We start from the raw sequence: 18,766 nt of genomic DNA, 5'->3' as shown, positions 1-18,766 counted from the left end.
GTTTCACAGGGAGAAAGTGGAGCTCTAACCCCATCACCTAATTTATGAGCACTGTGAGCAATCTGAAATCTGATCATTGGCATGAGGGTAAGACATCACTAAAGGGAACCCACTTCATGAGAAAACGTGTAATGGAATAGAAACCTACGGCCTTCTCTAAAACTCTGCTGTAGTCATCACTCACAGTGTTCTCTCTTGCTCATTTAGACAGGCTGGATTTAAGGAAGGCCCACTTAGTGACATTAAATATAACCAAAGCATGGTTAACTGTCATTTTTTTTTTAAGGGAAGAACTAAAGAAACCTTGCGGCCCACAGAGAGGAAATACCCTTATTTCCTGTGATGGTCACAGCCAGTGTATCTGCAACACATTTCCTATAACATGATTTGATAAACTGTTTTCTTTGAATGGTACATATTTCTGGGTATTTCTATTAATTATCAAAAGTTTGCCTTCTAGGAGCTGCAGTAATCATATGGAAAGAAATAGCGAATCTTCCACATTTATCTCTTTAAAAGACAGAGTTTTTAAAATGAGAAAGAGCTTTGATGCCAGTGGCTTAAAAGTTTTCAAAAGAGAATGCATGAAAATGCATGTGCTGAGGAACTGAATACAAAGCTTCCTTTGTGGAAGTTAGTGTGTAGATAAGCCTACGATTTGAACACCAAATTCTAGAAGCTTATTTGCTGCTTATCTGATTTATGAACAAGGTGAACGCTTTGATCAGGAAATTTGGGAATGTCCCACAAGTTAATAACTTTTTATTTTTTAAATCAAAGAACTTATAAGAAAGATTAAAAAAAAAAGCAGTGGAAGCTTTTAACTGTTTTAATTTTACAAAACAGCCATATGCCCCTAATGCCTTCATGGATATACCATTTCTTATCTCCATGCCACAGATAGGGATGGAAGGCCCATTCAGATTGGGGCTCATACTGCTTTCCACTTCTGGGTGACTCCATCCATTTCTGAGTAACTCGTTCAAGTGGAATTCACCCCAGTTAAGGTACTGTCTAGCCGACCACCCCTCACCGGAGCTCAGACTTCTACTGCTGTTGGACACCAGGTGGTGCCTTTGAGAAACTTTACAACTGATCAAGGAGATATGCCATTGGCTCTTTAAAAACAACCCTGAAGGTCCAGTGGTTAAGAATCCACCTTGCAGTGCAGAGGACACTGGCTCGATCCCTGGTACAGAAGATCCCACGTGCAGCGGAGCCACTAAGGCCACGTGCCACAACTGCTGAGCCTGTGCCCCAACACCCTCGAGCCACAGCTGCTGAGCCCACGTGCACCTAGAGCCTGTGCTCGGCAACAAGAGAAGTCACGACAACAGGAAGCCTGGGTGCCACAACTAGAAAGTCGCCCATGTGCGGCAACAAAGACCCAGATAAGCTAGATAAATAAATAAATAATAATACAATTTAAAAACAACCCTAAGCTGGTCAATATTTGTTTTAAAACTTACACTGATCTCATTGGTCTCTTCTCCTTAAACTCAGAACATCTAGTGTTCTCTCTCTCTGCTTCGTCCTGACCTGGAGCACCTGGCATTCTTGTTTTCTAACTCCTGGGCCTCCTGTCTTGATGTCTGTCGATGATGGATTACCCTACCTCACACTTGACTGCCAAACTTGGATTTGTACTTGGCCTGTTACGTTGACCTTGTTATGCCCTGAGCTTCAGACTATTATCCTTCCTGATGGTCAGTGCATATAACGTAAGGAGTCAGAGTAGGAAGAGTATTTCCAGCCTATCATGCTTGCCAGCCATCCTTCTTCATAAGTGGTAGAGCCATGGTTCTCATGTGAGGGTGGCTGTGTCTCCCAGGGTACATCTGGTGAATTGCTTTGGGGGTGTGCTACTGGCATGTGATACCAGCAGAGGGCAGGAATGATGCTAAACCCCTGCAGTGCACGGGATAGCACTGCTCCCTGCCACCACCACCACAGTGCTGAGGAAGGGACACTGCACTGGACGGAGCGAGACTGAATAGCTCAGGTCCAGTTTACCCACATTTAAGTCTCTGGACCAGGAAATTCAGATCCTCCATTTCTTGTTTCTCTATCTTCTCACTCTTTAAAGCAAGCTACTAATTTGTGATCAGGGAGTGGATAGAAACTTCACTTCTGACTCCAATATTAATCACTTACAATGATGAAAAAATAATTTTCTCATTTTAACCACTTACTGTATCTAGAGAGGCAGAGGCTCTTAGGTCAGGTAAAAATCCAACTTCCAGCAAGTGGAGCAGAAAAGTTTGATCCTTGATGCCATACACACGGTCCAAGAACAGTACCATGGGCGCCTTGTGGTCAGGGCAGAAGTTGGCTGCCATGTCTGGCTCACTGACTGACCCATCTGAAAGAAACACAGAGAATGTCATATTCTCTCTTCTCTCTCCACAGTCTCAAATGGAACACGAAGCTTGTCTGTCTGTGGCTTGTTCTCCTGACAAGAAATAGGAATTTTTGAAATAATACAATGTGCTAGAGTCAGTTTATACTGGCTTGGAAGAGTTGATTGCTAAAATTTCAGCAATTTAGTGAGCCTGATTTTACATATGCCCATTATTAAAATTATAATTTGTAATTAAGTATATTGTATTTTAAAACAGGATAAATATTCAAAGCTTATCACTTCCCAATTATTGTACTATAATCTATATTTGCGGAGGAGGCAATGGCACCCCACTCCAGTACTCTTGCCTGGAAAATCCCATGGATGGAGGAGCCTGGTAGGCTGCAGTCCATGGGGTCGCTAAGAGTCGGGCACGACTGGGCGACTTCACTTTCACTTTTCACTGTCATGCATTGGAGAAGGAAATGGCAACCCACTCCAGTATTCTTGCCTGGAGAATCCCAAAGACAGAGGAGCCTGGTGGGCTGCTGTCTATGGGGTCGCACAGAATCGGACACGACTGAAGCGACTTAGCAGCAGTAGCAGCAATCTATATTTGATTTTATTTACATCTATTGTATTTGTATGTTGGAAATACAGTACAGCAGGGTGCTATGTGAATTCTCTGTCCAACTCTATGCTCAGCGATATCATATTGGGAGCTTGAGGTTGGTGAGCAAATGCCAGCAGTCAGGGCTTGATTTACTGCTTTGTTCAATGATGACATAAGAAAGGGAGGGAGAAAAATGTAAGGCATATTAAACTGAAAAGTATGTCATGCTTATAAGCATTGCAATCTAAATAGCACAACGCTGAGGACATACTCTTTCAGTATTTAGTGAATATTATCTGGTTTAGGTGAAATTCAGATCAGAAAATCATCCGAGAATTGTAACCTTATTTTAATAAAAAAGGGTCAAAGATAAAGTGAGGAAAATGCCATGAAGAAAAAAAAAATTTTCTTGACGTGGAGAACAAAAAGGATCTCTAAAGGGGATAAAAAAGAAAAAGTCTTCCTACCATTTAGTTAAGACCAAAAACTAGACAAGAGAGCCCCGGAATGATCAAGCTAAAGTCACAGCTTATATAAATTCTGTACTTCATAAGGCACCCTGAGAGTTGTAAACATTTGGTGTTATCCAGCCCAAAACCTAATTCAGCCCAGGCATCTATGCAGGACTCTGGGAGAGCAAGGACACTGCCTGCGTATCCTCCCCTGGGCACTAGGGGGAGCTGTTTATGAACAGGGGAGGCTGAATTAACCTCTCAAACATCCAGTATCCTGAAGACAGTCCTTTTACTGGATACTAATGAGCATTCTACATATAAGTTAAATAAGCAGGGTGACAATATACATCCTTGACATACTCCTTTTCCTATTTGGAACCAGTCTGTTGTTTCATGTCCAGTTCTAACCGTTACTTCCTGACCTGCATATAGGTTTCTCAAGAGGCAGGTCAGGTGGTCTGGTCTTCCCATCTCTTTCAGAATTTTCCACAGTGTATTGTGACCCACATAAAGGCTTTGGAATAGTCAATAAAGCAGAAATAGATGTTTTTCTGGAACTCTCTTGCTTTTTCAATGATCCAGCAGATGTTGGCAATTTGATCTCTGGTTCCTCTGCCTTTTCTAAAACCAGCTTGAACATTTGGAAGTTCACGGTTCATGTATTGCTGAAGCCTGGCCTGGACTGCAAGGAGATCCAACCAGTCCATTCTGAAGGAGGTCAGCCCTGGGATTTCTTTGGAAGGAATGATGCTGAAGCTGAAACTCCAGTACTTTGGCCACCTCATGCGAAGAGTTGACTCATTGGAAAAGACTCTGATGCTGGGAGGGATTGGGGGCAGGAGGAGAAGGGGACGACAGAGGATGAGATGTCTGGATGGCATCACCAACTCGATGGACATGAGTCTGAGTGAACTCCGGGAGTTGGTGATGGACAGGGGGGCCTGGCATGCTGCGATTCATGGGGTGGCAAAGAGTCGGACACAACTGAGTGACTGAACTGAACTGAAATGAATGAGCATTCTGTGTTCAAAAAGTTTGGGAAACATTGAGATCAACATTTATCTTCTTTACCACATGATTTCTCAGAGGCTTCATGAAGTTATAAAATGTGATACATTCAAGAATGACGTCACCAAGATGGGGGAGCAGGAGACCACAACCTTGACCTCCCCACAGAGACCGGCTCTCCATGGGCAACACCAGCTTAGGGACAGCTCAGGGAGGGCCCCACTTAATAAACTGCGGCAACACTTGCTGTTCAGTCACTCAGTCGTGTCCGACTCTTTGTGACTCCACGGACTGAGGCACACCGGGCTTCCCTGTCCTTCACTATCCCCAGGAGTTTCCTCAAACTCATGCCATTGAGTCGGTGATGCCATCCAACCATCTCATCCTCTGTTGCCCACGTCTCCTCCTTCCCTCAGTCTTTCACATCATCAGGGTCTGTTCCAGTGAACTGGCTCTTTGCATCAGGTGGACAACATACTGGAATTTCAGCTTCAGCATCAGTCCTTGCAATGAATAAAGTGGAATAAAATATCTGAGAGTAAGTGCACAAAAGGGAGGGAAGGGTGGCTTCATGTTGCCTGCATTCTTCAGGCTGGCCCTGCTCAGTGCCAAGAAGGAAACTCAACTAGAAAGAGTTTCTTTTGCCAGTTAGTGAGAGTAGGGTGTGTGATTGGTTTCCAGAGCCTTCTGGGGCACTGCATGAAAGACCAGCTTTGGTTTCACCCACCCAGAGACTGGCTGAGATGCCTAGAGACACCTAGGAACACGAAAGAAGGGCAGGGGTGACCAGTATCAGCCACACAGTAGGAGTCTGTGTTTCCCAGTGACCTGCTTGCTGAGGACCCAGCAGCTTTCGCCACTGAAGAAACCAAAAGCCAGCACAGCCACCACAAAATCCAGATTTCACGGGATTCTGTCCCACGGGTTTGTGTGTTCACAGATGCCCAGTCACCTGACTCTCTCCCCATTGCTCCCCAGCAACAGCCAGAACCCCGAATCCGCACCAGCAGCCAGCCCCAGCCCCTGTGATTGTGCAAGCACGAGGCACCATTAGACTCCTTCAGCTGCAGGGTTACCGCCCCAGCTGTGCACTAGCACACTGCCCGCCCAGCTCCGATTCTGGGCCTTCACTGCCATACCTGCACCCAGGTGAGACCCAGCAGGGTCTGCCCACGTGCCAGAGTATCCACAGCTGGCTCTGGCCTTTGCTGCTGGCCCTGCCCTTGCCACTACATGTGGGTCTGCAGCTGGTCCCTGCGAGTGTGTGTACCGCTGGCCCTGCCCACCACCACCACTGCCTGCCCTGGTCCCTAGCTGCTAGACCTGAAGCACTGCTTAGGGACCTCGCAGCCCTGTCGGTCACGGGCAGCCCCAGGCAGCACTGGTCAAGGACCATGAAGTCGTCAATACTGTTGACCCCAGGGGCCCGAGTCAACAAGACATCATGTACTGTCTGGACCTGAAGTTGCCTTACATTCCTATACCAGAAGAGCCCCACCTGAAGGCGAAGGTCTTTCTTTATCAAAGTCAGTCCATAGAACCTGGAAGAGGTGACTGTTTCCTCAAATGCACAATACCTATGCAAGGCTACAGGACTCATGCAGAACAGGAGAAACAAGTTCCACAAAAAGAATACAGTAAACGCCTAGTAACTGAAACTAAACAAACAGCGATGCATGAATTGCCTGACAAAGAATTTTAAATAGTTATTCTAAAGATGCTTAGAGAGCTACAAGAGAATCCAGATAAACAAATTAATGATACAGAGAAAGCAAGAACAAAAATATAAGTTCAACAAAGTGATAGAACAAAACATAAAAAAAAGTTAAAAAGAACAGAAAAGAAATATTGGGGCTGAAGAATATAATGACTAAATGGAAAAATTCAATAGCAAGCGTCTTCTGGACCAAGCAGAAGAATCAGTGAACTTAGAGACAAATCATCTGAAATTATTCAGTAAGCAGAACAAACAGAAAAAAGAATGAAAAAGAATGAAGAAGTCTACAGGGTTTAAGGGATACCATTAAGAGAAATAATTTACCTATCACTGGAGTCCAGGAGAAAAGAGGAATAAAGAAGCAGAGAGCTTATTTTAAAGACATAATAGCTGAGAATTTCCCAAACCTGAGGAGATATTGGACATCCAAGTTTATAAAACTAATAAATCACCCTCAAATTTCAATCCAAAACCATCTTCTCGAAGACACATTATAATAAAATTGTCTAAAATCAGACGAAGAGAATCTGGATTCCAATCTTACACAAAAGTTTATCACAAAAGTTGACTAGAAATAGATTAAAGACTTAAATGTAAGAATAGAAACTAAAATTCCTAGAAGGAAACACAGTGGGTAAGCTCCTTGATAGGGTTTTGGCAATGATTTTTCTGGATATATGACACCAAAAGTAAAAATCAACAAGTGGAACAAATTAAGCTAATGAGTTTTTGCATAGCAAAAGAAACAATCAACAATATGAGAAGGCAACTTACAGAATGCAATAATATATTTGAAAATCATATATCTAATAAGGAGTTAATATCCAAAATATATAAGGAACTCAAAAACTCAACAACAAAAACAAATGATCTGATTTAAAATGGGCAAAGGACACAAACAGATATTTTCCAAAGACATACAAATGGCCAACAGATACATGAAGAGATGCTTAACATCACTCACCATCAGAGAAATGCAAATCAAAACCACAAAGACATATCACCTCACACCCATCAGAATGATTATTAAAAAAAAAAAAAAAACAAAGGATAAAAAATGTTGGCAAGGATAAGGAGAAAAGGGAACCCTTGTTGTTGGTGGGAATATACATTGTGCAGCCACCATGGAAAAAGTGTTGAGTTTCCTCAAAATCACCAACAGAACAACCAAATGATCCAGCAATCCCACTTCTGGATATATAGCCAAAGGAAACAAAATCGGTATCTTCAAGAGGTATCTGCGTCCTTATGTTGATTGTGGCATCACTCACAATAGCTAACACATAGGAAAAAATAGTCTAAGTGTCCACAGATAGATGGATAGAGAAAATGTGGGACATAAGGACACACACAGACACACAGAGAGTAACACCGTTCAGCTATAAAAGAAGGAAATCCTGCCCTGTGTAGCAAATGGATGGGCCTTGAGGATATAATGCTGAGTGAAAGAAGTTAGAGAAGGACAAACATTGTATGAGCTCACTCATATATTGAACTCATAATAATCGAACTCACAGAAGGTGAGAGTAGATTGATGGTTACTACATGTTGGGGGAAGGGAGGGAAATGGAAGGTGTTGGCCAAAGGGTACAAACTTTCAGTTATAAGATGAGTAAGTTTGGGGGAATCTAATGTACAGCATGGTGACCATAGTTAACAACGCTGTATTGTATACTCGAGAGTTACTTTGAGAGTAGAACTTAAATGTTCTCACCATAACAGCAACAAATGATAACTATGCAAGGTGAAGCATGCATTTACTTAATTTTGATAAACATATCAAATCATCACACTGTACATCTTAAACTTATACAACAGTATATGTCAGTTATATCCCAATAAACACAGAAAAATGTGGTATATCCCAGGATTTCCCAAACGTATTTGACTCCAAACCCCTTGTTAACATGTACAGCAATCAGCATCCTTTACCAAAATGTCTCGCGGAACACCAGTTTGCGAAACGCTGCAGCAGCATCATGCTATCTTCTCAACTTTTCCATCAGCCAGGGGAAACTAACTGCATAGAAGGTGCAGTGACATGGAGAGCCTCTGTGTTTTTGGGAGAGTATAAGTTTTGTAAGGTTAACACAGACTGATGCCCAATGTCAGGAGAAGCGGTGGGAGAAGCCTCTTTATGGTCCATGGCCGTGAGGTGCATAGCACTATGGCCAAGGGAGCCTGGGGCAGACCCTAGCCTTCCATTGCCCCAGCTGGCTGCACAGTTTCGGGGCACAGAGGCAAAGGAGATGGGAGCTTTGGGGAGAGCTCCTGTTGGTCCCAGTCCATCAGCCTCCCTCCAGACGACTGGAGTTCAGAAGACAGTGAGGTTTGGGCTAGCCGTATTTATAGGATACGGAGTAGGGAAGTCTCAACCCAAAGGAGCAGAGGAGACAAGCAGCCAGCTGGAGCTGGGAGGAGAGAACTCCTCACCGCCAGAAAGAGAGCAAGATTCTGTCCCTGTGAAGCCTGCCCTGCAGTAGGAAGCAGGGAAGATCCCTGCTCTGCACACAGGGTCCTGCTGCGAGCGGGTGGCCCTGGGGAGGCCAGCAGGACTCAGTCTTCAGCCATTCCCTTACCTTTGTTCAGGGAAGGCAGTTTCAAGGGGATGCTGATGATTCCAACCAAGTCCTCAGTGGGAACCAGGGAGCGCAGGATGGACCTGATCCGGATGGCTTCTCCCTTCCCTGTCTGGATAAGCTGCAAGGTAGGGTTGGACAGTAAGATAAATGAGGTTCCCATATGCCCACTCCACCCCACCTTCAAACCCTGGGCCGTAAAATGATTCCCCTTGTGGGAGGATGGGATGGGTACACTTCTTTCTCTTCCTAATTGTTCTAGACATGGGTGGCCACAGGGAAAAAGAAGCGCTTTATCTTGATTTTCTAGAAGAGGTGCTACTGAGGGAATAACACTGGCCAAGAAGGGCAAGGGGCTTCCTTTGCTGTGAGAGCAACAGTCGTGCAGTCTCAGCAGTGAAGGCAGCCTGTTGTTGAGTCTCAGTGTGACTGCAGTCCTGGGAGCTCTAGGCAGCTATGGCAAGTGTGGTGACAATGTGGCCATGATTCCAGACCCTGGAATTCTGCTCAGTGTAGACATGGCTTAGGTGTTTTGCTTTCCTAAAAAAGTTTGATTAATGCTGGGAATAGGGGCAACAAGAGGAGTATAGATGATGTCAGAGAGAGCTCCAGCATCTCAAGGGAGTTATTTGGGAATGGGTAACCTGATTCTTACGGCCACGGCGGGCATGTACACAGCCACATCCTCCCGGATATGGGGGCAGCAGGCACGCTTTTGGGCACAGGCTCTTCGCTGGCAATGGAAGTGTCATGAGCTCAGGACTGAGCGTACCTAGGAGGTAGCTGGGTGACATGCTGGGACACAAGAGACAGGGGGACACCTATGTGAGACCCTAGCTGTGAGCACAGGGGCAGCTGTGAGTGACGACTGCATCACCCCTTCCCCTTCCTCACACGGGAGGGGTCAGGGGAGAAGCATGTGTGTGTTTATGAGGTTGAATCTGAGGGGCAGTAAGCAAGGAAGAAACTCCCAGGTGGGGCTCTGAGGGTTTAGCTATCCCATGCGGCCAGTCTTCCTGGGACTAGGCAAACTGTGTAACCTGCTTTGTGAAGAGATGACAGGCGATCAAGGGAACTGGCCCCCCACTCTAAGACAGAAGGACACCTGAGAATTCCCCTAGCTCCCTTTCATTTTCCTTTATTTGTTTAACAGCACAGAAATGGAAGGATGGGCCTATGTGGGTAAGCTGCTAGTTCCACCATAGGAACTAGAAACTATTACAAGTTAAGAATTCCGATCAGCCTCCCCTTTGAAGATTTAGATTTTCTTTTCTCTACAGTACTTTTTTGGAGAAGGAAATGGCAACACACTCCAGTACTCTTGCCTAGAAAATCTTATGGACAGAGGAGCCTGGTGGGCTACAGTTTATGGGGTCACAAAAGCACACAATACTTTTACCCTAGATTCTTCCATACTGGAACAGTTCCCCTAAACACTTGTAGATGGATTTCCAAACAGGCTACATTGTTAAGTAGATAATACATGACATACAGGAAGAAAGATAAGAGTGAATGCTTTAACGCAGTATCTTTCAAACTATAGTCTTGACCAACTAGTGGGTTGTAAAATCAGTTAGTGGATTGTCACCAGCATTAAAAACATGAAATATATTGGAACAGAGTAGAAACTATTAGAATGCATTATCCATAGCAAGGATAAGTTTTGTGTCTGGAACATATGTATATAGGTTGCAATGTAAATGATATCATGTTGGTCAACAAGTTTGTTTGGAAAAACTTGTTACAGAAAAACCCAAATGATCTTGTTTGCCAAGCCAAAATTTCTTACTATGATCAAAATAATTTTTTTGGTCAAAAAAATTTGAAAGCTATTACTTAAATCAATGCTATTTTTTCATTAGCATTAAATGCAACATATCCACTGTTATCATGGCTGTGACCAAATATATAACCTCATCAATACCAGAAACCACTATTCATATCACCCTAGTCTGCATTGCACCCCACTCCAGTACTCTTGCCTGGAAAATTCCATGGGTGGATGAGCCTGGTGGGCTGCAGTCCATGGGGTCGCTAGGAGTCAGACACGACTGAGCGACTTCACTTTCACTTTTCACTTTCATGCATTGGAGAAGGAAATGGCAACCCACTCCAGTGTTCCTGCCTGGAGAACCCCAGGGACGGGGGAGCCTGGTGGGCTGCCGTCTATAGGGTTGCACAGAGTCGGACATGACTGACGTGGCTTAGCAGCAGCAGCAGCAGCAGCAGCAGTCTGCATTGCAAGTACTTTTAGGAGACACTGGCATAATCCAAATGCCGTGAACACTGTGGAGAGAGCACCTGAGCCCTGGATGAACAAAGTTCTATTAAGCAGTTACCAAGTACTTTTAAAATGCAAGAAGCTATGTTTTCTGTTTTCTTACAAGCAGCGATTATTTCCTCTCTCACTTAATAATGTGAGACTTTATGAGAAATAAGGCCAGTATGTGTCTCCACCCCCAGAAGAGATGAAAAAGGGAAGGTGAAAACACAACTTTGAATCCACAAATTCAGTTTGAAACTGAATGTTTGAGAAATCTCATACAAATAGAATCATCTTTTCCAGTATGTCTGCAAAGCTTACCGCTGGCAAATAATCAAACACGAATCGTGACTACCTTCCTGACGCCTAACATCATGGTCATCAAGAAAGGATTTTCCACGTGGGGTGTCCTGACAGAGACAACCATGAAATCAAGTTCGTCACATGGAAGTGTAAGTTTTGAAGGCTTCTGAGACAAGAATACGTAGCAGATATGCCCTACTAGGGTTACAGAGAAATCAGACAACACAGAGAGTTTCCCAGGAGTCATTCCTCAGAAAGCTGTAGAATCAGGTACCAGAGGCAGAAACTACTTTTGATTCTGGCTAGAAGGAACAGAGAGAAAGGCACGTTCACACGTGGCAGGGACAGAAGAAGAAATGACCTTCACGAAATCTACCACGTTCCCGAGTCAAGCCCCTCAAAGCTGCTCTCTGGGCGCTCATCACTTACGTGCATCTCAGGAGCACAGCGGCCCAGCAGGTCTATAAGAGCCGAATAAAATGACATGATTGCGTTGCCCATGTGCACAATCTCTTCTTCATCTTCATCGTCCTCTGTGCTGCTGAGACAGAAGCGACACACGGAGCCGTAAGGAAGCCATGCAGGTGGCACCATGTTCGAGACACGATATGGAAACACTTTCTCTGCTCACCCTGGGCATCACACATCCTTTCCACTGGACTCTTTCTCTCCGCCCAGATGAGGTGGTTTAACTCAGCAAGCTCAAATGACCCAGACATATTCCCGTGAACTGAACTGCCGTGAGTGGGTCATGCAGACTACACACACTCACGGAGCAGCGCTGTGGCCCCCAAACGTCTACCAGCCCTTCCATCATTTTCCTGCTAGGCAGACATGGAAAGCTCATTGGATAGGAGTCAGGAAGGCCAAGTTCAGGCCCTGGCTCTGATGCTAAGAAGCTATATGACTCTGGGCCTCAGTTTTTCTCACGTTACATGAGGAAGTTGGGACAGCTTATGTTTTGGGTTCTAACTCTACCAGATCACCTACCAGAAATGATGACCATAGAAAAAAAAGAAGGAAAAAGAGGCCCTGGCTGGAGTTATATCCCAAGCTAGGCTGAGTTATATCCCTTCTCTAGATTCTGGGGTCTAATCTAGAGGCGGTGATAAAAGGGAAATGGTCACAAGGCCGATAATGTACTAACTATATCTTTAACTGTGAAATTCCAAGATTAGTAGAGCTGTGATTTTTCACATTCTGCAGCTTTCTTTTTACCTCAAGAATCAAATCAGACACTTTCAGAAGAGGAAGTGGAAGTTGCTCCTTCTTTTTAAAAGTATGAGAGGTATGAGGTGAAACAGTGGTTCACTGAATCCAGTTCTCACTCAAACGTAGGGGGTTTGAATACTGAAGGGGACGGGCTGGAGTTAGACAGTGACTGGAGCCTGTTGGTCCAGACCTCTTAGCCTAGACACAGTTTCCTCTGGTGGGGATGCCGCGGGGAGGTATGGGGGTGGGGTGTGGTGGGGCCTGAGCTTGCAACTTCTGGATTTGCCGACGGACCTGACTGGAGCAGGGGAAAGGGAAGGCAGGGAAGACAGGACTGATCACGAGGCTTACTGGGAGAGTCAAGATGACAAGCTCACAAAGTGATCTAAGCTGTTTGAGCAACAGCTGTAAAGAGCCTGGGCTGCTTCCACCAGGGAGAGGTTATTGACACTTGCTTTACCATGCGTGTACTGAGAATACTGGGGGGCTCACCAACCATACGTAGGCGGGAAGGCAGTTCTATTCACTTACACTTCCCTCTTGTAGCCCTGTGAGGGGAGGTCGAGGGCTGGGTTCTCGGAGATCTTAATGGCGCCTTGCATGGCCGCCAACAGACCGTTTCCTCCTTCACCCCGCAGGGCGGGGCCGAAGCACTCGGGACGTCTGATGAGCAGCTTGACCACCACACTAGCATTTTCTTCCACACTTTCACCTAAGGGAAAGAGGGACAACCTCAGGACTGATTGCATTTTTTCGGCCCTGCCATGTGACTTACAGGACTTTAGTTTCCCAACCAGGAATTGAACCTGTGTTCCCTGCAGTGAAAGCGTGGAGTCCTAATCACTGGACTGCTGATGAAGTTGCCCAGAAATGATTTCTAATTGATAAGGCTAGAAGAACAGTTTTGATTTAGCTTGTCACATACTCTTAAGATTAGTAGGTAATACTGGTGCAGAGAAAGCTTTGATAAATTAGGTCAGAATCTATTTATCTGAAGTATTACAATTAACCAGTATTAGAATAGAGTCTTGCTTCTCAGTGCAGGATTTTATGCTGTTCACATTACTTCACTATATTTAGGTCTTCAGAGGGCAAGAAATACACGACTGCATCTACCATGGATTACTGATTAATTCACCAGTGACTTAGAGAATAAAGGACCTTTATGTCTTATTAACTCCCTTGGGGTGCTTAATAGGCATTTCCTTGCTTCCTTGAGATGAAGTAACAGGGTAGCTCAAGCTGGTGTGTTTCAGTTAGCATCTGGAGAGGTGACATGCCTCAGCTCTTCTCTCTGGGGTAGGTCTCTCTTGGGGATGACAGTGTTAGTTGCTCAGCTGTGTCTGACTCTTTGCGACCCCATGGCCTGTAGCCTGCCAGGTTCCTCTGTATCATGGGATTTCCAGGCAAGAATACGGAGTGGGTTGCCATTTCCTTCTCCAGGGGATCTTCCCAACCCAGGGATCCAACCCGAGTCTCCTGCATTGCAGACAGATTCTTAACTGTCTGGGCCACCAGGGAAACTCTCGGGGATGGACCTCAAGGCATTTCTGAAATCATTTATCTGGGTAAGAATCTACTTGGTAAAGTTGTCTTGGTTATTCTTAGAATTGCTCTGTGGGGAGCTAAAGATTGGATGACTGTATTTGCTGGTATTTCTCTTTGGAAGAAACCGTAGATAACCAAGACAGGGTATCACTTCCCAAAGAAGTGATTAAGCAGTGAACCGTCACATGTGGACAGGGATCGCTAATGCTTCTCAGAGTCAGTTTTACAATCCAAAGTAGTTTTACAGCTTGTTCAGACAATTTCCTGGCACATACTTTGTGTCTCAGTGTCTCACACGAAACCTTAACTTGCGTCTGAGAATTCACCTCTGGGCCAAACCTCAAAGACAAGGCTTTTTGACACTGTGTACTGGATGAAACCTGAAGAAAAATATTTTTATGAAATTACTAGATATTATTGGAGGATTCAATTCTATAACAGAGGTTGCATCTTGATATGCTGTTGTATTAATTATTTATCCTTGCATTAAAAATTATCTTCAATCTTAACAGGCTAAGACTAACTATTATCTCATAGCTTTTGTAGTTCAGGAATTTGGGAGTGACTAAGCGAGGCAGCCCTGGCTCGGGATCTCCCATGAGGCTGCGGTAAAAATGTCAGCCAGGGCTGCTGTCTTCTGAAGGCTTGACTGGACATGGAGTATCAGCTTCCATGCTTACTCACATGGCTGTGAGCAGGAGGCTTCAGCTCCTCACCATGAGACCTCTTCATAGGGCTGCTTGAGTGTTCTCATGACATGCCAGCTGGCTTTCCACAGAACAAAGGATCCAAGAGAGAGCGTCAGGGAAAAGCTGAATACCTTTTACAACCTTGTCACATACTGTCACTTCTGCTATATCCTACTCAGGAGAAGTGGTTCACTGAATCCAGTTCTCACTCGAAGGCAGAAGAAGTAGGCTCCATCTTTTGGAGGGAGGTACAAGGAAGAATTTATAGATGTTTTTTAAAACTATCACAAGAGCTTAAGTTCTGTGTAATGAACAGTTTTATGAATCAACTTAAAGCGGTGCATTAGCATGGGAACCCATAAAGCCTGGCTTTTCCTCCAGAATTTTAGCAAATCCCTGTGTGAGCAGGCACACTGCACCAGCTCACCGAGTCTCATTTGCCCTGTTGAGATACTTGTGACTCTTCTAGTTTTAGGGCGAGTCTATTAGTCTTACTCATGTGCAGAGATTTCTTCCATCATGTCCACAGCATTAGAAGGGCTGAGCTTGCTTCCAAATACTTGAAATTAACTTGTGCCCACTCAAACTCACATGTGAACACACTGCTGTGTCTCACAGCCCTGGACAGTCTACCAGTATTCCTGGTCTAAGCGTGGCCTGCTGACATCCTTTTTATCACTTGACCTTCTATACCACAGGTAAAATTCAAGATTGTTAAGTATACACCAACATAAGTTTTACAACTGTGTAATTAGATTCAGAATAGAGTTTCATTAAACTGAATTTACACAGCCCATCAGCATGCATTCACTATTTTATAGCTCAATCCTTCAAGAAGAGACTAAATTTTTTTGTAAAGAAGTTTTTCTTCAAGTTTCGTCTAATAGAGTATCAAAACAGAATTTGTTTTTAACTAAGCCAGAATCCATGTGAAGAAAATTCTCAGGAGAAGCCAAAAGGGTAATATAGTCACAATAATGATACGGTGGAAAGAATCAGGAAGGAAAGGAACCCAAGGGGAGGTTGACATTGTACTGTTTATAAGAGGAGTTCAGATAAAGAAGTGACGCTAGTTCTAAGGATATGTTTTCCATGAGGTCAACCTAGCAATTATACATGATAGAGTTTATTCACAGAGGGATACTTAAAGAAAAGCACCTGGAGAATCAGTATATTTGAAAGCAAGTATTTTTAGTTATAGATGTAACCCACAGTTGATGACTTCAAATATTGTCGGCCCTCAACACCTATCAGGTAGCACATATATCTACACTCCCAGTTGTCATTTCCTATTACAAGAATAATGAAGCTAAAACTTTGACATTTTAAGTGTCAAAAATGGAGAAAAAAACTCAACCCTGTTAGTCAAGCTTATTTAAACACTGTGCTCAGATTTTTTCAGTTCTCAGAATGGAAACACTTATGGGTCAACCCTTGTCTTAACCAGTATGCTGAAATTAACTTTGTTCTTTCCAAAGTGATCAGTGTCAGGAAGTTTCATGGAATGGGGACCACAATGTCCAAAAGGATTTAAAGAATTAAGACTGTGAGTTCTGTACTGAGTATGCTATTAAAATTCATTTGCCAAGGTAGCCTTATTTTATCTGAATCTTATGTCTTCAGTTCAGTTGCTCAGTCGTGTCCGACTCTTTACAGCCCCATGGACTGCAGCACACCAGGCTTCCTGTCCATCACCAACTCCTGAAGCTTGCTCAAACTCATGCCCATCAAGTCAGTGATGCCATCCAACCATCTCATCCTCTGTCATCCGCTTCTCCTCCTGCCTTCAATCTGTCCCAGCACCAGGGTCTTTTCCAATAAGTCAGTTCTTCACATCAGGTGGCCAAAGTATTGGAGTTTCAGCTTTAGCATCAGTCCTTCCTATGAATATTCAGGACTGATTTCCTTTAGGATGGACTGGTTGGATCTCCTTGCAGTCCAAGGGACTCTCAAGAGTCTTCTCCAATGCCACACTTCAAAAGCATCAATTCTTCAATGCTCAGCTTTCTTTATAGACCAACTCTCATATCTATAAATGACTACTGGAAAAAACCGTAGCTTTGACTAGATGGACTTTCGTTGGCAAAGTAATGTCTCTGCTTCTTAACATGCTATCTTGGTTGGTCATAGCTTTTCTTCCAAGGAGTAAGCATCTTTTAATTTCATGGCTTCAGTCACCATTTGCAGTGATTTTGGAGCCCCCCAAAATAAAGTCTCTCACTGTTTCCATTTTTTCCTCATCAATTTGCCATGAAGTGATGGGACCAGATGCCAGATCTAAGCTAATTAGGTTGGTTGGTACAGTGGACTCAGGAAGCTATAGCTTGATCACTGGGTATTGGTCATCCGTGGGGGATGCAGAGAGGACTGTGCAAGAGGAAGGAACTGAAGTGCAACCATTGATGCTAGTTGGAGAGGGGACCAAGGAAAAGCATTTCTGAAGGTTTCGCAAGGTAGAAAGTTTGGTCTGCTTAGAAGAGAACAGTCTCTTCTAATTACCTGTAGCTCAGTAAGCTGGGCTGCCAACCAAATCCCCAGGGGGAAGAGGAATACTGATCTTGAGGGCATTTTTCAAGGGAGAGAGAGATCTGAGGTAAACTAGTTTTGTCCATGGGCTTATAACAGCGTTTTTGCTGGAGTTCCAAATGAATAATAAGCTTAATAACTGTGCACGTTCAGAGCTTCTCTTCAAAGTCTCTCAACACTGCCTTCGTATTACCACCTTGTTTTCAATGTTCCTGAGAAGTTAGATGGAAATGGAATGATTCTCCCCATTTTAACCCTAAGCAGTCATTATCATTACAGGAATGATTAATAACAATGTCATGATTGCCCATTGCTTTTCCTACTGTCTGGATTCTAACCACAATCCCTATTAAGTTCTTTTGCTTAGAATGCTCTCTTCCTTTCCATTCCTTTGACATAAAACCTTGACTTATGCAACTCCATTTTGCCCTTGAGGATCAGCTTAAACTTGAAATTTCCAGAGGATCTAATCCTCCAAAACACCCCATCTTCTTTCTTAAAGCATTGTACACAAGTGTAACTAATGAATGTTTTGGTATCAGCATTTTTCCTACTAGACTGTGTATTTAATGAGAACACGGTCCATATCTGACTTATCTAACCCTGTATGCTCAGGCCTCTTGTTAATATCGTTTAGAGGCTTGAAAGGATCAAATGGAATGCTGAGGGTGAGTATTCATCACTGCATTACCAATGCAATTATCAGCCATTGTTTGCAAGAACTGAGGCCGTCCATTTTCTAGGATTATAAATTTGACAACAAGAACAAAATCTTAGACATTTTAATCTTAACCATCCCCAGTCATCAATGCCAATCACAATGAAGAGTGGTTATTACATTTTTTATGACTCTAAAAACATGAATACAGAACCAGCTGATTCTTTTAAGCATCTGTACCTACTATGCCCTTCAAAGCTAACATGCTAAATTTGTATTCTTGATCCTAAAAGACCTTTTTTTCAGCATTATTGAGATATAAATGTCATACCCTACAAGGTTTCTGGCTCCCAGCTCAGCGCCTCTCAGTATGCTCTCCCCTTACTACTCTGTTAAACTAGGTCCATTTCTTTCCTCGGGGATGTTGTTCAACATCTGCCTTCTTCCCCAGGCATTCCTATATTTCAAGATTCCAATAAGCACCATCCTTTTTGGCCTGCCAACAGCCACGTGTGGCACTATGGAGGTGGGTGTAGTTGAGTTTTTAGTATGTATGTAATGTTTTGATCATTTTTCTTTGGTTTGCCCTGCTTGCTGCTTTGACTTTCAGTGACTTCAGGGTAGAAGGTCTTGCGCATGTCTCCTGGCACTTCTCATAGCCCCTCATGTACTCTTCACATGTCACACGATGGATGTCCGAGTCATGGTCAAGCTGCCTAGGGAAACAGATTCAGTGAAGCTGGACACACTGTGTTCTTCAGATAAGTTTGCAGCCTGAGGAAGATACACTCCAAGGACTCTAAGGAAGCACAGACTTACTTTCCCCCTTCTTTTTCTTCTTTTTTTTTGGACTG

At 43.9% G+C, this 18,766-nt stretch overlaps 1 protein-coding gene across 1 annotated transcript in view; it reads right to left on the bottom strand.

Annotated features, from left to right (window-relative positions):
• Nucleotides 1–18,766, bottom strand: part of RYR3 (ryanodine receptor 3) — a 573,948-nt gene that overhangs the window by 119,057 nt on the left and 436,125 nt on the right. The window contains exons 44-47 of the mRNA XM_040227012.1: nucleotides 13,023–13,203; nucleotides 11,709–11,817; nucleotides 8,714–8,834; nucleotides 2,193–2,362 (exon numbers count right to left, since the gene is read on the bottom strand). Of these exons, the coding sequence (XP_040082946.1) occupies nucleotides 2,193–2,362; nucleotides 8,714–8,834; nucleotides 11,709–11,817; nucleotides 13,023–13,203 (581 nt within the window). The remainder of the gene's footprint in view (nucleotides 1–2,192; nucleotides 2,363–8,713; nucleotides 8,835–11,708; nucleotides 11,818–13,022; nucleotides 13,204–18,766) is intronic.

Source organism: Oryx dammah, unplaced genomic scaffold (assembly GCF_014754425.2).
Source record: "Oryx dammah isolate SB20612 unplaced genomic scaffold, SCBI_Odam_1.1 HiC_scaffold_26, whole genome shotgun sequence".
Taxonomy (NCBI): domain Eukaryota; kingdom Metazoa; phylum Chordata; class Mammalia; order Artiodactyla; family Bovidae; genus Oryx; species Oryx dammah.
This window is presented reverse-complemented; position numbering and strand designations above follow the sequence as displayed.